Here is a 24,416-nt window from a genome sequence, read left to right as displayed (position 1 = left end):
CCTTTGTTTTGGCTCTCCACTCTTTTTCTAAATTCTGGGACCTTAATTTTCATATTAAAAGAATAATTTGGCCCAGTTAAGCTTTTTCTGCTTAGCCCAGGTCTGGCTGTATGTCTGGCTCAGAAGTTTCTTATCTCAAGGGCTGTAAGAGTTTTAGCTTGAGTTGGCTTGGCTTCATTATTCTCTCATGGCAACCATTTCTTGTGCAGCTTTTTTTTATGCCACAGTTTTTTCTTCCGCTCACACTTTTTTTTTTTTTTTAAATATGTTGATACAGGACTTGAATAGTTTTCCCTATGATTGTAGCATTTGTAATGCCTAAAAATGTATCGATCTTCATAATTTGTAAGAAATTTTATGTTGTTCTCATTACCCGGCGAGCCGTAATCATAAAAAATTGCAGAATAAGTATGAAATATGTCATGAAATTTGCAATAAATTCATATGTGTATTTTACTTAAAATTAATCATTAAAATAATTTAACTGCTTGGTGATATTCAGTTTTTTGTTAGATGGCCCCGTAATTGCATTTTAATTACCACAGAGATCCAGAGTCTCAAGACTTGAATTGACAGATATGTTTTCCTGTTGAAAATGCAAGTATTCCCAAAGCATAAAGAGCTAAAAAAAAAGAGGGAGAAAAACGACAAAGCAGCAGCAGAGGCAAACAAACACCATGGTAAAATGCTGCACTCTTTTCAAAACTATCCAGTATCCTAGAATGAAGGTTATTTTTATGGACTAAGAACTTTTTGCTTAAATAAGTATCCATAGTCCATCTTTTTTTAAAATGCAACTAATTTGTTTTGTTTAAAAGATACAGTGAAATAAACATCCTTTCTGCAATGATTTGTTCACATCATTCACAAACACCCTAAAAGTGCTTTATAAGGGCACTTTTTTACTGTAGATGAGATAAATGCTGTGGCGGGAATCAAAGAAACTTTTGATGGGAGCCGCCGACCATTTAAAAAAGGAGTGCGCTTATTTTTGGGATATCCGTCTGTTTGGTCTCTTCATACATCCTCTGGGAGTTCTCTTGTGAGATTAATTTCTCGCCGTCAAGTTCTAGACTCCCTCCTGTCAAACACACACTCCGGAGCCTATTTATAACCGGACTCCCTCTCACAAACACTAATGAGTCTCTGGGAGACAAATGGATTCAGAGGACACCTTGTAAACCCTCTACTGCTTATTTTGTTTCCCCCAAACACTCTTGCAGACCCACGGTCTCAATGCATTTTCTTCCATTTTTTTTAGGACTGTTTTCTTTTCTGTGTTCACACCTCATCCTGGCCCACTTTCTCACCAAATGTATCAATCCCTGGTAACCTCTTTATGCCGTCCCCAGATGTCTCTGTAATATTTTGAGACTTTTTGAGTTTGACCACCTATATAGTCATCTTATATCTCCGTCTGTAGCTGTTTTGTCTGTCTGTCTTTCAGATTTCCACCTCTTCTTTCTCTCTGTCTTTGTGTTTCAGCTAGTTGTAAGTCAGTCCTTGTGCTGGCTGGATTAGTGATGGGCCGCTCTGCCAAGTGCTCTGGGGCTCTGGAGCAGAACATTTAACAACTGTCAAATTCGAGTGTCATTCACCCAACAGGTGGCGTGAAGAAAGGGGGAACAATCACAAAAAAGACATTTCCTGATGTCTCTGTTCATATTAAATGCTTGTGTGTTCTCTCTAAGTATCTAAGCCCCCTTCAAAGGCGTTCTGCTTGAGCTTCAAAAGCTTACATATTCAGTCTGTGTGTGAATTGAATAGGAATAGTGGTCAAAGCATTTGTTTTGGTAAAATAGTGCACTAAAATCCTTAAAATTAAGAAAAAATGAAAAATAACGTTGAATCGACCAGGTAATGATAAACTCAATTTTTTTTCCTTAGTCAGAGATCAAAATCTCTGTGTTCTGAGTTGCTCCTTAATGCAATATAAAGAGTGCAAAGGTGTAAAAGCAACAAAGCAGTAAATAAGAGCAATTAGGCAGAATTTACTCATTGTTTGTGTGTGTTTATGACCCAAAACACACACCAACGCCTCCACAGCTCCACACAACCCCATGGGAAGCTGATGCCTCGTTTAGTTTTATGCGAAAGCCAACTTCCTGCCAATGGAGTCCATGTACAAGTACATGACTGCTTGTCATGCACTTGAACATGGACTCCATGTACAGTGTTGGCTGCTGTATGTTTAGTCTTAACAGCTGCATGCTGTCACTAGCTGACATTTGTGCAGACTTTGCCCTGGGTTACAGTTTAATACAATGTATGTTAAAAATCAGAGAAAACTGACGTACCCGAAGAGGGTTATGTTGATGAAAACACATTTCAAAGCAATCACTTTGACCTCAAATGCTACAAAGCTAGATGAACGTTATGAAAAACACATTTCTCTATTAATGGGCACATTCTCATAATGATGTTTTAAAGCAACTATGTGCACACTGTCACAAACATTTTATTAAAGTAGCTAAAAAAAGATTATTCAAACTTTATAGGCAACAAGTACAGCACCCCAAAATTTCATTCCTTTATTATTCCACTGGATTAAAAATGTTTTTTTTTTTAAATTTATTTATTTATTTTTTTAAACACATTTTTGTTAAGTGTGCAAATAATTTAGCTTTAGATTCATAGTTTTTTATTTGGCCTCACATGCTGGTATTATTACCTCTACTCAGTAGATACAGCAGCACTGCATGCCTACTTGGTTGTTGTTTATCACACAAGTGTTGTCAGGGGTTTGTCACTGTTGTTTTTGTTGTGGGCGCTGCGTTGCGCTCTGAGTGACAGCTTGTTAACATCGAACTCGTCATCTCCTCCTCTTTGTTCGTGCCAACTGGGCCCCCCCACAGATCACAGGAGAACCCCACGCCATCTGCATGCCTGCCACACCCCTTCTTCCTCTCTTTGCACACCCAAATGAGGCGCCTGAAACACACACAGCACCATTGGGACCAGAGACAGAGAAGCAAACAGAGAGCAGAAGAAAGTAGAGAGTCAGCTTATGTTAGTGTACACAAAGATCAATGAATAAGTGATGAATAAATGGGAAAACAGGAGCTCACATATGGTTTGCATTACTTCACGGTAGATTGAAAATGGTGCTCACATATGGAATATACTCATTTGAGTCTGATATTGTCAGGGGAACTTAGTTATACTGACCTTGGAGAATATTTTTAGTACATAACAAGAAGAACACTCAAACTAAAGAAAATTTACATGTTTTTTTTTTAGAAACTGTTTGCCAAGTAATGGCCCTAAAGTAAACTGAAGCAAACAAGCACATCTATTTATGATGCATTTGCTGTAAGTAATTTTCTCCAAGTTTTTTTTTTTTTTTTGGGATACCTACAGAGAAGAAAAGTGAAGTTTAAGTATAAAGTTGCATCAAATTATTAACAGCCAGGGTGCACAGGAAAAAAATTAAATTTGAAGCTAGAGTTGCTGTTTTGAAGGGAATTGCTCTTTACACTGTCCTCTGTGACTGGACGAGCAATTACACTAACTCCCCACAAGGGACTGCTGTGTGCCACTTAACTTCCTATTCCTATACAGATCACAGGAAGTATGACAAAAAGGCTGGTTTCCTTCTCAAATATTAAAGTTTTCACTTAACTTCCAACTTGTTTTATATCAACATGTAGTTTCTGATCTCACTGTCCTCAGATGCCATTTTTAATACAGAAGATAAAAGTCTTACTTTGTGATGAAAGAGCTTAGTTTAATATTATATAAAATGTTCTGAACGACAGCTGAGGGGAAATGCACATCCCTCTCCTTTGATTTTCCAATTTGTCTTTTCCAAAGCTGGTCGACAGCACAGCATGCAGTGTACACTTTGACAAATGACGATCTGCATCAAAACACAGATCTATGGGTGCCGTATTGACAGGACAACTTGTAATCTAAGATGCCCTGCTTGTTTCGCATCTGTCACCGACTACGCCTTCGCCATGTGACGCTTGTGCATCCTTTATCTATACACTTGCTGTTTCAATATGTTTGTGTGCATGTGTGTTGGCTGCAAACGGCTTTGTTTAACAGCTGACTTGTTGCTAAGGCAACGAATCTGCAGCAGAAAATGATGCCAGTCTTTGCAGAGATAATTGCCAGTTGTTTTAATTGATTCTTTTTTTTTTAAGGTCATTTTTTCTTGCTTCTTGCTGTTCCAATTAAAGAAAATCTTGGTAGAGTGGTCCAATTACCTTGTCAAGATAATTCCCATCAATGTGGCTTCCATTCTTCTTACAATTTCAGAAAAAAATAGCACTTTTGTGACTGCAGATGGTGAGTCTTCCAGGTAGAGGACAAGAAATATTGTCCATCTTAGAGTACAAAGAAGCGAAAAATGTCAAGGAGATTTCTAATCGATCGTTTCTGTAAAATACAACGTTTAGTGTCTTTTGAAGCTCCGTCCTGTCACACATGCTGGTGCTCCTGCCACCAGCTGAACCCAGCACCAAGAGCAACTTAAAATAAAGTTGAAAGACAAGTCGTCAGAATCTACAGTCCATTAACTGGTTTTTAAATGGCAGACATAAAGCCAAGCATTTGAGTTTAATATCAAATCCTACACAGTGGCATTTTCAAATCATACTGCCATGGAGCGAAATCCAGCTAATTGCTAGTATCACTGTCACTGCTTGAACATTCGCTTCTGTTTCACTCGTGCTGCTGAATGTGTCCCATCTCTAACATTACCCGCGTGTTTGGGCACTTCTCCATCACTGCTGCTTGCATCTGTTCTCATGTAATCAGCTCATGCAAGCATTTGATGAATCTCAGCATGCAATGTAATTCACCAATTTGATTGAAAACCATTGGCAAAAGCCTCACTAATCTGACAATAAATGTGTGGGTATCTGAGATTACTGGTTAGGTTATTCTGTTGACTATGTTTGGTAGTGAGACTGGCAGCAAGAAGATGCTCAAAGCAGGTCTGCTTTGAGAGAGGCAGCAATTAATTTCAATGCCTGAGCCAGCTTAGTAATCCTGCCCTATTAAACAGGTAACCTTAACAGGCAAGCAGCTCTATTAGCAGCGAGTCTGACAAGATTTAGTGCAACTTTGCCTGTCATCATTAAACCTCAGGCTCACATCACATAGCAGCAGCACAAATCAGGTTTAGAGCCCTCCAAAAAGATATTTTAATAATGATAATCTTGTTAAGAGCATTACTTTGGTTCTGAAATGTCTTCTTATGTTCAAAAACAAACAAAAAAGAGATTACCTTGCTTCTCCAATGTGTAACCTATTTAAAATCAATCAACTTACAACATTGCTTACCTCTAAACATTCAGAGAAATGATTTTCTTCTTTTTCTCCCTGGAATTCCAGATGGTGTTTAAGAGTCCATTAGCCATAGCCTTTTATTTTTTTCTTTTAAGAAATTAATGGTTAAATGTACAATAATCTCCTACAGTGTCTTACAGACTTTGTGATCTGGGGAGAGAAATGGGAAAACACTCTAATCTAGCAAAACAAACATTATACATTAGTATTCAACATACAGTACAAGAGAAAGATTCCAAAGAAGTACAACCACCACAACAATTTTCAGTTTATTGAAATTATCCCGTTATCTCTACACTTTTTCACTTTTTCTAACATATCTTTGGGCTGTGCATGAAGCTAAAAACAATTGTGATTGTGGGAATCTTTCATTATAACCTAATACGATTATGTATTTATTTATTTATTTATTTATTTATTTATTTATTTATTTATGTATGTGACATTGTTCAACATTTTTTCCGTTTTTTCTGAAAGGCAAAAGCTACAGGCTTATGTGGTAACAGGGCATACGTGGCAACCCTTCTGCAGATAATAACAAGGATAAGCTACAAACTGTCCTTGCTATGTTCACATAGTGTGATATCTAAACATATTAATAGAAAGTTTAGTAGAAGGAAAGCGGTCTGTGGAGACAGGGTCAAAAGCAGCATTCCTGTCCAGGGAATCTCACTAAACTACTGTCATAGTAGAAGATGTCCTATGTTTTTTATTATGTGAGAGTGTGTGTGTGTGTGTGTGTGTGTGCGTGCGTGCGTGCGTGTGTGTGTGGGTTTGAACAGGTTTTGTTTTCATTGCAATAACCATAATACTGTATGGAAAAATACAGATATGTTTGCTTATTTACTGCAGTGATTTCGTGGTATTATCTGTTTTCAGTTTGAATTCAGTCCTTACTGGAACATTTCTACAGAAAACAAGCTTCTTGGTTAAGAATGAACAGAAATTAAACCTTTATTTAGTATTTTAACAAACGCTAATACTGTAGTTTACTCCCCTGTTGTTTTCTAAACAAGCAACACCAGGTGGATGGTGCAACAGGTGATGACATTTCCCCGACTGTAAAGTCTTGCTTTGATGTTTCGTTTTGTTGCTTCTTTCATCGCCGGCTCAGCAGTGCAATGAATTGTGCAGCTTTTTTTTTTTTCCTTTTTGTCTAAATATCTGTCTGGGTTACTGTTTGATAGGAATACTCTGGAGTGATGTGACAAGTCAACAATTTTAGTTTTGGTTTAAAGCGTCACTTGTTGAATTGAAATAATTGAGTGTAAAACTATCAGAGGCATTGCGATCTGCAGCCTGTTATTTTGTTTCCCCAGTTATGCTGTATTTCACTCTGAACATAAGGGTTCTTCTGCAGCTGGTTACTGAAGGTAGCTCAGGGGCTGTAGGGTTTTCCCTGTGAGAGAATCGTATCTGTACTGTTATAATGAGATGAGTGACATGTCTTCTTCACACCGATAGGCGCTCCCATGTGTCTTCTGCCCTGATTTAACAACAGGTTGTAATTGGAAAGTGTTCTCACCTGCTACTGCCCAGCTTTTATCACAATTGAAACTGAAACAAATAGGTGTGTCTATCTTCTTCATTTTGTTTCCCTTCTTCCCGTCTCTCTCATGTCTCCTTCAGCTGAGTAAACACACATCGGTAGATTTGTGCTACAGATCGCCCCAGAGGCGTTTCAGTTGAACCTCTAGCTAACTGTAACTTTCTGTGGTGGATTTTATTTATTAACAGGTTTGTGGTAAGAGCCATATTTACTGCTGCCTGTCTACACTCTTCACAAGTGTTGACTGGGCAAAGAAAAATCATAAGCAGGCAGGTCTTGCTGGTAGGAAAACATTGTAAATAGAGGAGAGCAGGAGGTAAAAAGTTGGATCTGGCATCTTTATTGTGTTTTAAAGATCAAGGGAAAGTACTGGCATCACCTTCTATGCAGCTGTCTGTGTTAGTTTTATGTTAAGATGCCCGAAGCCTTTTGATTGCCTTGGTTTGTAATTACATCCAGCAGCTCACACATGCTTGCTGACCTTCCCGTGATGGCTCACTCTGTCTGCCAGGCTTTACTTTTCCCCTCTTAACTAGCTTCTCCTGTTGTAGCAGGAGAGGTGAGTGCTTCTCAGCTTTTTGAGATGATCTAGGGTGGAAGGTAGTTTGCATACTAATTTATGTTTAATTTTTAATTGAATTTAAGCCATAAACTTTCTACTTTAAGTGTAAATCAAACAAATCTAGCAGGAAAAATTGACAGTGAAGGGTAGCAATGTCACATGAAATTATAAGTAAAACAAACGGACCTAACAAACTGGCACCCTATGGAGAGATTTAGAAAAATCCTGTAGTAAGCAACATCTTTCCTTGAGTCATTTCAGAGGGTCACTGAAATTTAGTTGTGGAGCAGGAACACTATACAGAGTTACATAGTGCTCCTTGCAGGGGTCATACCATCTGTTTATCTCAAAAGTAAAGTAGCTGATGGTTGACAAACATTCTTGGTTAAATCTTAGTTAATGGCTCACATTCAATGCATGCTTAAGTTCAATTTTTTTTATATTGTAGATCTGTCTTTTTGTGGATTACATGATTCAAAGTAGCAGCTACTCCGGCCTCTTCTGTTGCTAAAGTGCTTTGTTCAGCCTTTCTTGTGTTCTTCTAGTAATTTGTTTTAACTGTCCCCTATAGAGCATGGCTCTACGAGTGCCAACCACTTCCAGTTTAGCTAATTTCTTTTTCCTTATAGCATTAACAGAAGAGCCTGAGTTGCACATTGCTGACTTTACTTCCACCGCCATTATTCTCTGATTCAGTATTCCTGATCCAGTCTCTGTGTCCTGCATGCTCTCTCAGCCAGGAGTCCACAAGGAGCTGGTTTATGCCTTGCAGCAAATCAGTTTCTGTGTCAGAGAGGAGGAGTCGCTTTTACTCTGTAGCTGTCTGCAAAACAACAGACTTAATGGCCATACCACAAGCTTTACAAAATATAAAACATCGTTAAGTCACTCATGGAGAAACAACAGTGATGATTTGCACCAATCGAAATAAATTCAACAAATTTCTTTGAATTGGTTTTGGCCTTAATTTAGCACAAAACACAAAACAACAAAGAGACAACTGACAACAAAATTGTATTTCCCTTTGGGATTAATAAAGTATTTTGAATTTGAATTTGAAAAGACTATTGATGCTTTTTGTGCTCTTATGCACTCTTTAGTGGACCTTTTATAAATGTTTCTTTACATAATAGATAATTTTGATACTGTTCTCTGCTTTGTTTTGTTAATAAACAAAAACAATATTCAAGCTTTTTTTCAGTTTAATGTTGCTTAAAATTAGAACAGCAGTTGTCTTCTTGGTCTTATTGTGTCACATAAGCATTCATATTGTTTGTCTTGCTGTGTATTGATATACATTAAATACTTCAACGGTGTTGTTATTCTAAATGTTTTTTTTTATTCAAAAGCAATCAAAAAATGTGTTGCTTACATTTAATTTGTTGAATTAAATTTGTCCAGGTTAAATAAAAATTTGCATTTTTTTTCCACTACAACTTAGATATTCCTGGGTTAAAGCCAATCCACTGTAGCCCTACTGCAGAATATAACATGTCTTGTCTAGGATTGCCTAAGATTTATCTCTATTATTACTCCATCAAATTCACCCAGATTCCCTGTCCATGCTAAAGAAAAACATCCCCACAATGAGTCGGCTAACACCATGTTTGTCATATTAGGGTTGTTGTGTATAGGATGTTGTGCAGTGTTAGTTTTCCACCACACATTGCTGCTTGTCTGATTAATGATCTCCTTACCTTGCTGTTTTATTTAGGAAAGCCATGTCTTAGTAGGTTTGCATTTGTGCTGTACTCTTTCATTTTTGGATGATGGATTAATTGGTGTACAGCGCGATGTTCAAATTGTGGTACATTCGAGCAGAAAATTATTTAAATATCTGGAATATTCAGGTGTAGAATAATACTAAATACCAACATGTTTCTAATGACTGTAAGTAAAAGTAATATTTTGGAGCTCCCCATCAAGGGTCCAGACTTGAATCTGATCCAGAATATATGGGGAGAGCTAAAGATTAGGGTGAAAGCAAGAAGGTTTTCCAATCTCAAACAGTTGGAGCTCATCACCAAAGATAAATTATTAAAGAGGTTTGATTGCTGCAATGCCCAGAACAATTCTTCTGTGGACTATTGAGAAGGGTATAAACAAGTTCTGACATATCACTTTTTATTGAAATGTAAATAAAAACTGTTGAGATTTAGAATCTCAATCGATGAATCATAATTTGTATTGACACACGGAGCATAAAATCAGCCAAGAAAAGCATTCAGACTTTACTTATTTTATTAACTTTCAGCGCTGAAAGGAGACACTTTACCATTACATCCGAGAAGAGTTTCTAAAAAAGTCTGTGCAGCGTCTGAGGAGAAAGAGGAGGGCAGCTGATTATATGGACGGAAGACACTCCCTGAAATCATACCATGCCTCTGTGGCCTGATAAGTTTCTGTTTCTCGTGAGAAATGGACCTTGGTGTCTAACAGAATCAAAAATGTAACTCTTTACTATGGGCCCTTTGTCTAACAGCGTGTGACTCTTTCTCGGCCTTGGTAAAGCATCTCAACACCTAATAGTAATCATAATGATTTAACTAATTTACTAATCTCAACAAAACATAAATATATTTTACTGCCCCTTCTAAAATGCTTTCTTATGATTTCATTCCAATTCCAATACCTCTATTTCCATCACACACTCCTTGGTTGAAAGAAAATTATTTTACAACAAAATCTGCCATTTATAAGATCAATTTTGAGATTCAATATACAATTTTTTATAGCTTAAGCCAGCTTTAAGATTATTAAGATTATTTGTAATGTTATCTCTGAGCTGTTTGGTGTGTCTCTTGATCCTCCTGATTCTGTTTTACTGAGGGCTTCACAGCATAGTTGCATTTATACTGAGATTAAAATATGCACAGGTTAGCTCAGTCAACTTTGAAACTGAAGAAAAGCATTTGGAGGTAATGTATCCTTTTCCTTTCACTTCTCAATAATGGGATACTTTTGTAGGCTTGTCACATAAATTCCTTCTAAGAACTTTGAAGATTGTGTTTGTAATAAAACAAAACAGAAGTGTTAAATAGGCATCAATGGCTACATAAGCTGTAGACTAATTAGGTTGCCAGAGGAAGCTGTAATTTCTTCAGACACCTGTGTCGCTAATAGATGTAAGGGATATGTGGCCCCTTTAAAACAATGTTTAGTCATTAGCCTCAGGAGGGATTTGAATGTTTAAAATACCTGTGAAATTAGATTTAACTACTGTATCCAGAGCTGCAGCCTGCGGCTCTCTTATCATGCTCTGAGACATGAAGACTCTTGTACATTCCCCTGCTCATTCTGACCCACTCGTACTACACCCTCAAAATATAAAGCTGCGGTTCCTGCCGCTTCCAAATCCATCAAAGCACTCAAACCACTTTCTCTGATTCTCCATACTGTGTAAGTCTGCATATAATGAGGGAGAATCCTTGAATCCTGACTTTAAAGTCCTGTTCCCCGTGTAGCCTGACACTGAGGTTCGAAAAAAAAATGCTGTCTTTCTGAGTTAGTTGGTTTAAGGTTTGGATTTAGAAAGACTGAATATTCAAATGTGTGTTTTGATAATTTCTGTGGGTGTGTTGGCGATTGGTTCGTGTCACAAGCTGTATGCATAAATAACCAACCGAAGGCGGTGCAAACTGGTGACTTAAACCGTGAAAAGGGTGGCTTTGTGAAGAAAAGTCTACAAGTTCTATGAAAAAGATCAAACATTTAAACCTATTCACTGCTGAGAGAAGGTTTCATACAGTTTGTTTTCCATAAGCCAGAAGCAGCAATTACAGTTGAGATGCCAAGTTATTTTTTCTTATCTTGCAGAATCCATCATTTTAAGATCATAATTTCCCTCAGCCCATTTGTCTTCTATTATCTTTCCATGCCCATCCGCTTGCTCTCTTTTAACCAGGTAAAAGCTTTTGATCAGACCCTGGATCATTCCTTGATCTTCAAGTGGAGCTGGGATCTCGATGGCCGAGGTCACTGGTCTTATCAATTCAGATAGCAGGCTCTCTTTTCATTCAGGCACTTAATTATTCAGTGGATCAAAAAAGCGCTGCAACATGTTCTTCGTCTCCGAGTGTCCACATTAATCCAGCGTTAGATCCAGAGTCAAATGCAGACGTTTCTGTATTGCATTAAAGCGTTTATTTTTTTCACCAACATTTTTCACATTTGTGTTTTAAATTACGCTGCCGTTGCGTGGGCCCTCATTGTTTTGCCTGTCACCGTTGTTGTCTTCCAACTTATGTAGAAATGTATTCATTGTGAATGTTGAGAATACAAAAAGAATAACCTGTTCCCATTTTCTTTTCTTATATCCCTACCCACACAACTTCTTCTACTTCTGCTGCTTTTAAGATAGGGCCTTTTCATACAGTGTTGCAGCCCGGCTCTATAGAGTGCAGTTTGAAAAGTTTTTAGGGTAGAAATCAAAACACGTTTTATAAAGAAATATTCCTTTTTTAGCACAACAGAGTTGATTGTGCTGAGTGTTTACAAAGTTGTTATCCCAACCTATATTTTGGCACAAGAACTTCTTTTTTTTGCACAGTAATAATTGCTGTGCAAAAACACGAACGTGATTACAGTTCTTTCAGGCTTTTGTTTTGTAGAAAACAGACATTCTGGATGTGAAACACCTCAGCGCTGCTATTGTTGTTATTCATCCAGAGGCACACAGGCTTAGATAAACTCCTGAAGAGTGAAATGGAACAACAAAACACATAATGGGCTGACTAGCGGGATTTCTCCATTATTGCATTTAAAACATTGGCAGACCTGACAACTTCAAAAAGACAAACATATTTTAAAAACTCATCACTCTGGTCCTTCAAACAAGGTCTTATATGTTTAGTTTTTTTTTTTCCATTTTCAAACCTTATCTTTCTTATAATACACACACACCAGTTCAGTAAGAATATATGTGAAAATTTATATGAGAAATAATTTGGCTATTGTAAAATATTTTGGTACGCTTGAAAAGTATGCAACATTACAAGCAGACGGTGCTCAACAGAGGGTGAAGAAAGAGTCAAATGTATATTATTATTTCTTGATTGAACACTTGCATTCAATGTTCAAACAAATCAAAATCATATTATTTGTGTCTTCTCCAGTACTTTCTTTGTCTCCTTTAATAGAGACAAATTCTCACAACAGTGATAGAAAGTAGGGGAACGACAGACTGCTAAATACTGTGGCCTCAGCAAGAAAAATCTCACCAAGCAACTAAAACAGTCGACATTCTTCGTGCCAATAGGTACACTTATATGCCCATGGCTTGGCCCCTTAAGCATAGAGATCAGTGTCCCAACTTGGGAGAACGACACATACCCCAAAGTATGCATGAGTGTTTCAGGCTGCAGTTCAAATTCAAAATGTGTCTTCTGTGCTTTCAAAGAAAAGCCCTGGTAACATGTTTGGATTAAGGAAGTGAGGATGTTGAAGAGGAGGAAGAAAAAACAAGAGCAACTGTTCACATGCCTTAAAATCATATAAAATCATCTCATATAAACAATTAATCACAAAAAACCCTCAAAAAACAACAGGCTTCTTTTCTTCAGCAGTGATTAACTTACAGCAATCTGTTTTTGAAAAACAAATTTTGAATTCTTTTGCAAATTATTTCTTTTGTCTGTACTGTTGAATATTTAAGCAGAACTCCTCTCAAACAGTGCACCTTATGCAGAAACCCTCAATTTTATCATGTTACTGTTAAGTCTTAATCTGAAAGTTCTAATGTCGTTTCCGTCTCCGCAGCAAGGCGGTAACTGGTAGTGTAGGTGCAGAAACTTCACATGTAAACAACCAGATAAGAACAGCCACCATTGTTTTCACATTTCAGTTAGTTTTTTAAAATTTTCCCACTCCACTTTCCAGCGATGTTCAAACTGGTTTTACCCGGTGATGAATGGCTGCCTAACCAAGGCAGAATCTGAGAAAAGGAGCCAATCAGCTGATAGTATGTGCATCATTTTGCTTTGTCAGCTTTTTACTGTCATGCTGCGGACACTCCGGCACATTAACAAGCCATAACACACAGCCACGGCTTTCCTCACTATTGTAATCAGACCCTTGAGTAAGGTCCTTGTTAGCTGATGCACAATAAGCTCCAGTCTAATGAAGTGTAAACCAGATAGGAGGGAGCTCTAAGCGGGAGTTTAGATGAATATGACCGGCAGCCTTGGAGAGCAAGGCAGAACTCAATCCTAATGTTGTTAGCCAGGAGGTCATTCCTTTCTGTCTCACCCTTTACTCAGTTTATCAGCGCTTCATAATGTGAAGGATGTAAGGGCAGAGTGTTAAAAGTGAGGATCACGCTTAAGTGCGAGAACTCTTCGAGCGTGAATAAAGTGAGAAGTGGGTTGAGAATCGGTACGCTGTTTGAGTTCTACTTTTCTGGAATTATCACAGACCTGCTCCGACTAATAGACTTACTCTATGTGTCGGTTTATCCTTTATGTGGAAAACGTCTGTCTTTCTCCTCTGTACATTACCGGTCTAATTGCAACTTTTGCCTAGAGAAATCTTCCTCTGCTGCTCACTCGTTCAGCTATTCCTATTGCTGCTGATGAGCATTTCATGTGTAGGAGGTCAGCTTTCTTTAGCCTTATTTTACACTTTTAATTTAACCAGAATTGCAAAATTGATTTTTTTCCCCACCTAATCACTGACGGTAATTTGCAATTTAATTTTGCTGTGAAAATGCATAATCATCATCATTCATTCCAGCAGGTTATTGGAAGACGAACAGCATTCATATCCCACCATCCGTATGTTAACTTGTTTGAATCCATTATGATGCATATATAATGCATCACCTTCTGGTAACCCAGAGAAAGTGCTATCATGCCTTGATAGCTTTTTCCATTGCCATATGAACTAGACCTGATGTGTTTGCTTGCACATCTGTGCACAAACACACAAATTAACCCTTCACATGTTTCTCTTTTAGCCAACGCTGGGGCCTGTTATCCTAAGCAAGGTAACTCACCGGGCGAATGGCTCCCTGCTTTTTTGTCCCCTCCTAAGTTCATTGCTATTCCAGTCACATATTTTATGTGTAACCATCTTCTTCCGCCTGTCTTTGTTCTCTTCCTGTCTGATTTCCACCTTGGGCTGCATTGCCTGTCAGATTGAGCACTGATAAAAAGGCCACGTGCTGTCAGAGTGATGGGAGTCCTTAAAATGGACAGAAGGAACAGAGAGATAGTGAGAACATGTAAAGAAAGTGTCAGCGGGTGACGGGTGTCTGAGGGAATGATGGGGAGAAGTTGCTGAGAAAAGTAAGACAGAGTAATGATAGAAATGATGTACCTGTTCCTACATGTTCCCACCTGACTTTCAATCACTTAATGTCAAGACATTTCTTTTTGGCTGTTTTCTAAATAAAAACATGAGAGCCACTTAAAGACAAACAGGCATATCAGAACGGAATAACCGACAAAACAAATTCAGCTTAGAGCCCCTGCCTTTGATCTATTGCAGAAGCACTTTACTTTTCTCATTTTTCTTCCCCCTTAGAACTTGAAATCAATAATTCTGCAAGAAACTGCTCTGTCCTGGTGGCAAATAGTCTAACATCCCACCCCATTTCTCTCTCTTTCTCTCTCCTGTCCCCTTTGTGCCGTTTTTCCTCTCTGCTCCCCTCTGCTTCACTTGTTTCCACCTGTGTGTGTCTGCTGCCTGTCTGTATGTCTCCACCCTGAAATGTTCCTGGATGCGGATTTGGGTGGCAATTTGCCTCTCATCCGTACGCGTTCCGCCCTCCTTCCTCTTACCTCTTTTTTTCCTTTTCCTCATCCCTCCTTCTCCTTCTCCTCCTCCTCCATCCTCATCTTTTAGATCCCGAGCGTGGCGGCAGTCACATGATCTCCACAGATGACCTGGAGTATCCACGAGAGTACAGGACGCTGGGGAACAGCGGCCGGCGTTTCTCCAATGTTGGCTTGGTGCACACATCTGAGCACCGCCACACTGTCAGCGCCGCACAGAGTCTGGAGGCCCTGACCAACTTGCATAAGGCTGACATGGAACGGAAGAGGGACGCCTTCATGGATCATCTGAAGAGCAAATACCAACAGCAGCAGCAACAGCAGCAGCAGCAGCAGCTGCAGCATCCGCATCACAGCCCCCACCACAACCCACCATCACCCTCACCATCCCATGCCAGCATGAGGGGCTCCTCGGATCGGTCTGCTAGAGAACAGGTAATAATATTTGTTATGTATTTTTACTGATGCCCTGAGATATGTTTTTTTTTTTATAATTGCGTTAACTTGTGACTTAAGGCAGATGCAAAAGTGTCTGCAATTCCATTTATTTCCTGATGCACTATTGTCAGCTTTTTAGCTGCTTGTGAATTATATCACTGTTAGTCTAACAATAGTCCATTCTAAAGGACACAAAACAGACTTGTACTGGATAATTAAAGCAGCTGTTTTTAGTTGACGTGTCCAGATTCAAGTGTCAGATCATGGTTCTAATCTAGGGAGTATTAAATTGATGGTATCAAAGTCCCTAACTTAAAGGGAATATCTTATGCAAAATTCACATTTGGCATATTTTTATACTTTCACTTGGGTTTCTACTGCTTCTAAAAACAGCCCAAATGCTTAAAAAACCCAGCTGGTTTTTGACAATAAGTTAAAAACCAGGTTTTTGAAATTACAAGTTTCAAAAGCCTTCCGAATGTAACGTCACAAATCAGCAAGCACTGCCTCTCACCTAGTAACTCCAGCAAAGCAAAGCAACCCCAGCGAAGCCCAGCCTGTAGCAACCCAAGCTGAGCTCCAGGACATTTGGTTAGCTGGTTTTACTGCTGTGTGCGCACTACGGTGGCTGGTGGAAAAGATAAGTGTTTTGTTGTTGATTTACTATTCAGAAACCACTTGCTGCATTCTTATTGGTTGTGCCGGAGGCTCTACTTCTGCTTTTCAAATATAGACGGTTGTGTAATTGTGAATTTGCCTTCAGCCATTTTCACAGTCAAGTGTAAACATTGGCAGAACTGAGCAGACTAAATCTCATTATCTAAAATGATTTTGTGCAAAAAATTTAATGAACATGCTTTGTATAGTTCATAGACCTATCCTAACCAAATCAAGGACGCCTAATAGGTCACCTTTAACAAACATACCATGTTATTGTTGTTCTAAATTTGACTTTGCCAGCCACACCCTAGTCAGTGTTTAGGAACTGCAGCCCTTTTCCTGTTCATGACCTTTTTCTAACCATGTTTGCAATGATTCTTACTGCTGAAATAGAGACTGTGTTTGGTGCTGCATCTTTCTGGCTCTCTTTGCCACATTTTGTTCACAAGCTGTACGGAATGTAACCGTGACACTGAAAAAAATATTTTTGGATATTTAAAGTGTAGCCCTAAAGGGACATTTTGAACATGACCAAGAACAGCAATTTTATTTACCCTGACTGTTTTTTGCAAGAATTTTCACTCTGAAGTCCAACACAGGACTATTATTCGGCAGATACGGAGCAGGCAACTCCTCGCTCCACAGCAGTGATGAGTGAGGTCTTACTAAGATGTTGCAAGTAGGAAAAGGCTATTACAGTGACTACATTTTATGGCTTATTTAGATTCACTACAAACTCGATAGAATAAGTTAACCGTAACAAAGTTTAAAGGGATTTTGTCAAAGCAAATTTACCATGTTCTCTGTTGAGGCACAAGATGAGAAAACTCGTGTCGGGATTGGAACCGGATTATTATCACTTCAAAGGAAATTTGTAATACTCACAGATATTTCATAAATAAGACACAGAGAGATATCTTGTGATCAGTAGTACCTCCTTCTTCTCTCCAATTGTGATGTTCAGACCAAAAAGCTTTATTTTGGTTTCATCGCATCAGAGAGTTTTGTGTCTCTGGGTCCAGTAATCTTTAAGTTGTGATTCTGCCAACTTCAAGCAAGTTTCCATCTCCATATGACCACTTTAATGTTAAGTACTGGTTAGTGGAGAGCATAAGCAAAGTGCATGCAATAACCTTCTGGAGATATTCCTATCTGCAAAGACTCTCTGCCTATGAGTTTTTTTATATTTTCAAATAATGGTTGTCAAATTTCATCCTCCCAAAATGTTTTATGTCCTTCACCAGATTTGTGTTTTGAAACAATCAAGTCTCAGGGGTCTAAGGACAGTTTCTTCAGCTTTATTGTTTGGTGTTTTCCATTCCAAATCAAGTCCAGTCAGTTGAACTCACCACAGATCGACTTAAAGTTGCAGAAAGTTGTGAAGTATGATCAGTACAAAAAAGATTATGGCTGTGAAGAAAGTGCTTTTGTTATATCACCGTTGTTGTTGTTGTTATTCTATTTAATGAATTTACATAAAAGGTAAATTTTTTGTTGACCCGGGTTGTTTAGTGTAGATGCTGCAGCTCTACAATTATTATTGGCGATTTTTATGCTGTTGAAATGTTGTATTTATTTTTCTGTGCATTAAAGACACTTAGATTGTTTTCACACTTGATAGTTTGGTAAACTTGATTCAACTGGGGACAGAAATTGCACCATTTGTAACATTTTTAGCTTGAGTGGTTCGCTTTCACACCGCACTGTGTCAACACATTTACCCCATCACCTGTGGTGCCGCTGGACCAAGAACCACTAAAGGAAATACGATTACTTCTAAAAGAGACATGACCACAAGTTCCTTCTTCATGAAATGTAAACAAAAATGGAGTACTGTCAGATTTGAACTAGGACTTCTTGTTTGACTTTGCCAAAGGAGCACAAAACATTTCTCCTGCTAGCACTAGATTAGCGAGTTTGTTTTGGTTGTATTCAAACAGATTGCCCTGCACCATACCCTTCTTCATTTTTTTGGAGCGACCTCTGCTCAGCTTTTCATACACATATGCATCCAAACCAAACCACATCAGAGTTCACTTCAACCGAAGCTAGACCTCTGTGATGTCATTCACATCTCCCCAAATGAACTGGATTTCCTAGGCAAACAAACTAGATTTTGGTTAAAGCAGACTTAACAGGGCCGATGTGAATGCACCCTTAGTTTTTATGATACATTGCAAGGATTTTTATGTTGTATCTGTCGAGTATTGGCTAGTTTCTGCTTGGCAGATCCTGCAAAGTGTTACCTTGGGGTCAAAACTGGATCCCGTGAGGTGAAGGAAGACATATTTAAGCATTTAAATGATTTTTGCCCCTTTGAAGTGTAGCTTATGTAAGAACCAGTTTCACAGTTTCCGTCCCTGCAGCAAACATGCAAAGGGCATGTAAGCGCTGCTGCTGTATGTAAATTTGGGAAAATTCAGGTGAAATGACGTGACAGAAAAGCACATGAGGGAAGAGGAGAGAGAGAATGAAAGGGATTGAGAGAGAGAGTTGGGTGGGTGAACGACAGGTGGAGTCCCGGTTGCCTTGGGAACCACTCCCATATAAGGCACGAAGGGATATCGTATTGCAAAGGTCAGGTTGTGTGGAGAAGAAAGAATGGGACAATAATGAAGACAGAAATGATTGACGAGTGGAGGGACAGCACGGTGAGCAGACGGATCCTGAAGTGACAGGGCATTTTCACTGCACCAGGGAGGGAGCAGCAGACTCCAGGATTCCTTGTCATTTCTCTCGTGGAGGGAAGCCAGAAGGGGGCGGGGGTTCGTGGTCGCAGTCAAGCAGTCCACTGACCAATTAACCAGCACCAGCAGGACCCGACCGCCCATCTGTGAAGGAGTTAATCGGCTGGTGTTGTAATGAATTAAATAAAAAAAGAGTTTCCGCCGCATGTGCAATTGTAGAGCGAGACGGGGAAAGAGAGGGACTTGAATGAGGAAGAGGGAGATTTGTAAGAGAAGCAGAGGGAGGGAGAGACGAGCAAACAGAAAAAAAAAATGCGCTGAGGATTTTCTGCACCTGATGGACAGTCTGGGGTGACTGGAGTCTTGGACAGGCACAGGTGCTCTGCAGGTGAGATTTAACTGGAAGCTGGAAGCTGTTGCAGAGAAGTGTGTATGCGAGCGTGTGTGTGTGTGTGGGATAAGGATGTGCCAGCTGGGATTAGATTCCACGCCTGTTATGTTTGTTGTGGTTGTTGTAGTGACAGAGTGCATATGCCTCAGCAGGCGGAAACCCACAGCAGACAAAAGCTGAGGGGACGATAGTAAAAGCTGTGCACAAAGCTTTTCTTGTCTCCCTTCGAGCGTGGGGTTGATTTTCTGTGCAGATATTATCTGTGTTTTTAGAATGGGTAGCGGAAACTGCTGTTGTGTTGCAACTAAACTGGACCACAGGATGATTTAGGGTGCACGAGTAAGAATGAGTGAGATGGAGAGGAGCGGAGGGGGGGGGGGGGGCAGGGAAAAGGCCGACATGAGAAAGAGTGGAGGAGGGAAGGGAGGGAGTAAAGAGTCTGCTTTACATGCAGGTCAGGTAACGCAGCGCGCCACTCTTTGAGGCTACGTTTCTTCGCTGGACTCCACTTGCACGTGTCTGTGTGAATGTTTAATTGTGCAGATGATTCTCACATTTCTGAAGTGAGCGTTGCATTTGACCCCTCAGTTCTAAGTTTAATCTGACATCTTAAATAGACCGCAGTAATTATCCGCTTAAGGCATAAAGTGACATAAGAAGCTGCTTGTAAATTTGCAGCAAAGCATAGAATAAGTTGTTAAATGTACTCTTACGACAGAAAATGTTCTTTAATTGCATGGTTGTCAGGGGTAACATAATCAAATAAACCCTCTCCAGTTTGCTTTTTGTAGTATTTACAACTCAAAGTCCAAGCTGTGTTTATCTGCCTCTGTCAGCAAAGCGGGCAGAAAGGATTAGATATGTTTACCTTAGCATCACAAGTGCACGTTATTAATGCAACAGACGTTGCCAAAGACAGATGCACAAAACCACAAATTTCTTCTCCGCCATTAAAGCTGGTGTCTCTGACTTATTTTGTCTTGCGGGTAAGAACAAAATCATTCTTCTTAGTGTCATAACAAATTAATTGCTTTTATTTACAACATTGAAATGATGCCCTTGGGCTCCCCGCAGATGATGAAACTTTCTGGTTATGTTCAATATAACCGGATAGTCAAGGCCAGTTTACTTTTACTCTGGAGAGACCTCATGATTAGCTCGTCCCTGACACAGACCCATTATCAATGACCCATTAACCCCTAACGCAACCTCTCCTCAGAGAACATGGTATTATTAACAAATTCATCCATCCAGTGCGTTTTAAAATAGCTTATTTACACTTGTTGAACCAATGCTTGAGGAGTGTAAAAAATAAATTTTTGTCTTCAACAACAGCAACCAAAAACATTTGAAAAATACAAACAGCACAGCTGGCAGGAGTATAGACTTTTTTTCACAGCATTACATCAAAGCGTTGTCTTTCATTCTAGCTGCTATGACGTTTGTCAGGAGTCATTTATATGTTAAAGGAGAAAGAAGCGTAGGTTGAAATTTTGATGTCTTTTTTTTCTTTTGGCATATGTCTGAGCCTATATGTTCACATACCTCTAATATTAAAGTACTATATAAGGAACAACTGGATTTCTCAGTTAATCAGCCATTATCTGCTGCGTCTTTGTTTCCAGGTTGTTGAAGTTCTTACTATTGCTGTAACATAATTATCAAAGCTCTGGCTCTTTTCCAGAAGACTCCTTTTATAAAACAGCGTATATGAATGCAGCAACTGACTGAGCAAACTCACAAAAGAAGCAGCTTGACAGATAAACCTCGATGTCAAAGTATGCTTAATTACAAAGAACATATATATGGAGGGGCTATTTAATGCTAGAATACTTTTGTCAGCGTTAAGTGCTGTTGTTTGCATTTTCATTATAAAATTAACACATTAATCAGAGTAAAACAACATTTATATTAGAAAAGTACATTGAAGTTGGTATTTACTTTATTTTTGGCTTTACTGCATCTAAAATGTTGGAATATTCTGTTTGATACTGTCCAACTGTTTTCTGCAAAACAGAAAGAAAACATCAACTAATACTGAGTATTAATAAATCAGGTACACCTCTGAATTACCAAGCAGTTATTGCTGTTTTCACAAATACATTGCAGCCAGAAAAGTGCCAGACATGAGTTATTATCTAAAGCAGAATACATTTAATGAAGATGATCTCCTGCTGTGAGGAGTTAGCATAAAACAACAAGACCTAATGATATGTACCTCCCTTGTTCATAAAAAAAAAGCATCTGTCAAGTTTCATGGCTTGTGGAAAAATATCAGTCACAGTTAAATTCTAATCTTATTGATTGTAAAACTTTTTAATAAACTAAACTCTTGAAATAGGTTTATTCTCAGCATAACCATATATTTAATTTATGATTATATATATATTGAAAACACACTGACTATCATAACTAAAAACATGCCTGTCACTTTTTTAATCCTATCTCAGGGTAATGTGGACTTTATAGAAGAGAAGCTAAATTGGGTGAATATTGCCTGCAGAGAAGTATAAAAGTGGAGTTGGAATTACAATTGAGATTTGTGAACTCTGCTCCATCTTTAATATTGCGTATCGTCAACTTGAGATATTGCTAGGCCAGCAGTGACTATGTCTGGTTTTAACTATGGGGTAATTATGGCTTATTTTAAGTCTTGTTACCTTAGGCCTTTTATGGATATGTTAGCACTTTTTCTGCAATGTCCAACCAGCAGGAAGGGCAAATGTGCAGATGTTTGCTACGTTATTCAGTGTTGCAAATTAGCAGGTCAGCTTTGGGGGTTGTGATGAAAAGTGAGCAGCAGGTGGAAGGAGATTGGAAGAAACCAGAGAGCAAGAAGGGGACAAAATGGTTGTTTGCCAGTGTTGAAATCTGGGAGAAAAGCCAACGTTGCAAGGAGAGAATGGACTGCTGATTTTACTTAATATTGCTCTTTTCATTTCATTTATAATAACACAATCTCATGTCAGGTTTTCAGTAACCTGATGCCTGAAAGCGGAGCCATTACCTCCATCATTGACCAGTCAGTGCTTGTGTTTTCCGTATATGCTTTAAATTTACCTGTCAGCAATATACAGTAAATCCTTACAGAAGGCAGGATAAAAAAAAATCGTTGTTACATTTCAACTAATGTTTTTAAAGTTTGCATTTTCTTGCAATTATTATGTATGATTCTCGAGAGAGTAATTTCTCTATCTTTCTCGTGTTTCTTTCTTTTGTTCTTCATGAAACTCCACAGCAACAGCCCAACTACTGGAGCTTTAAGGTTAGTGCTCCTTGTCTAAGTGTGTTTGTCATTCTTCTGTCTGTTTTGTGTGTGTTTACGTCTGTGGCATCTTGTCCACCCCCAACCCACTTAATGTCCCTCTTGCTGCTCTTTTTTCACACCCTTCTTACTCCTGCAACATCTTTTCACTTTTTTGGACAGAGCTTGTGTGTGGTTGTGGCTTATGTGGTGACAGAAATGTCAAGGGTGAAAACAGCTTAATCTTCTTCGTGCCAATTTAATTTGTAGACCTTCATGAACTCGTGACACCTCCGTTAGTTAGCATTACTGACTGGAAACATTTGACCGGCTGGTTGTATTATGCTGGCAGTGAAGTAGAGCTATCAAATGTGTCTTTATGGAGTGGTTTTTGATGAGCAGAAATTAAACAGAGGAAAAAGCTGAAAAAAAGAAGCTGAAAGAATAAAACAAAAGCATCAGATTTCAAAATATTCAAGATCCAAAACTACGTCGAAAAACACAGTGTTTTAGTTGACAAACAGCTAAGAAGTTGATGTTTTTCACCTCTAATCAGATTATTAGATCTGAAGTATAATATAATTGCAAACTAATAAAAACAATTACTGCACTTATTTTGTATTATTTTATGTTGTAAATTAAATGCTACTATTATGTAGTAGCATTTAATTTGTCGATAAAATCTGATCGTTTTCTGGTATTTGGTTTAATTATTTCAATGCTACTGAACCATAAAATGTAGTTTTAGCCGCCTACTTTCCCTGACATTGTAAATTGGTGTTTCCTTTACCCCACAACGTTACTTTAAATTTGTGTATTTGTGTTGCTGTTTTCTTAAATTGTGTGATTATTCAGAAAACAGTAAGATCTATATACTGATATCAAAGGTGCTTCTGCAGAGATAGATTTTACCCTGAAAACATCAAAAATATTTAGTGGGGGGAAGATTTGAAGATCATTTCTTATACACAATCTGAATGACACCTTTTATATTTGCAGGGCTTTCTGCAAAGCTTTCTTTCTAATCAGTGAAGCTCCAGAAACCCACGCCCTACTTCAGCATCCCACCAGCTCTAATCTAAACTCAGCTTTCCACTCTTGTGCTTAGCTTAGCTGAGAGTCCGGGGAGATTAAACAAAGGCTACACTCAGCCGCTGTGAGGTTCCTGAAAGAAAATCTTGGAATATATTTCTATTTTTATCCAGTAACATAATCTCAAACGAAAAAAAAAAATAATTACTTGAATGCATTTATCTTCCACATGAGAAATTATTAGTTGTGTCAATTTGTTTTCCACACACTCTGCATTCCTGTACTTTGAATAACTTCTTTTTTTAAATTGTGAATAATTGCTAGCTTTTTACTGAAGTATTTCTCAAGGCTAGAACCAACAAATAACCTGTTTAACCTCTTTCCTCTCTTGACAACCTGTTTATATCATCCATGGTCATGGGCCTGTTCTTTTGATTTCATCTCTTCAGCTCATCAGACTATAAGTAATATTTACAAATTCTTCCAGGATCTTTGGACGAGAGGAAGATATTTCTGAAAACCCAACTTTTACAGTCATCTGACCAAGGCACAGTTAAACTATAAGGTTATTGGGTCATTGTTATTGATTTTTATCAAACAAAAAAATGGAAAATGCTCTCTTTGAGCAGTTCTCAATTATCAGCTGTAGAGACTTTATTTTATCTACTGTGCTTTGAATTATTATCCTCAATTTCTGTGCCAACAAAATAAAATTGCCTCTGCATCCGGCTGTTTTTAACACGGTTCAATTTGTTTTAACATTTTAATAATTGCTGTGATTGT

General features: G+C 38.5%; 1 protein-coding gene across 19 annotated transcripts in view; it reads left to right on the top strand.

Moving 5' to 3' along the window:
* Positions 1 to 24,416, top strand: part of srcin1a (SRC kinase signaling inhibitor 1a) — a 116,187-nt gene that overhangs the window by 53,944 nt on the left and 37,827 nt on the right. For 13 of the 19 annotated variants that reach the window (XM_015042972.1, XM_015042966.1, XM_015042979.1 and 10 more), the window contains exons 2-4: positions 14,362 to 14,391; positions 15,252 to 15,616; positions 22,596 to 22,622. In XM_015042972.1, coding sequence (XP_014898458.1) covers positions 14,362 to 14,391; positions 15,252 to 15,616; positions 22,596 to 22,622 — 422 coding nt within the window. Of the gene's footprint in view, positions 1 to 14,282; positions 14,392 to 15,251; positions 15,617 to 18,598; positions 19,355 to 22,595; positions 22,623 to 24,416 lie in introns of those variants that run through there. The other 6 variants (XM_015042974.1, XM_015042975.1, XM_015042970.1 and 3 more) reach the window with 4 other exon arrangements.

This window comes from Poecilia latipinna, unplaced genomic scaffold, assembly GCF_001443285.1.
Source record: "Poecilia latipinna isolate Pla-1442-1.1 unplaced genomic scaffold, P_latipinna-1.0 Scaffold610, whole genome shotgun sequence".
Classification (NCBI taxonomy): domain Eukaryota; kingdom Metazoa; phylum Chordata; class Actinopteri; order Cyprinodontiformes; family Poeciliidae; genus Poecilia; species Poecilia latipinna.
Note: the sequence above shows the minus strand (reverse complement) of the source record. Positions and strands in the feature narration are given on the sequence as shown.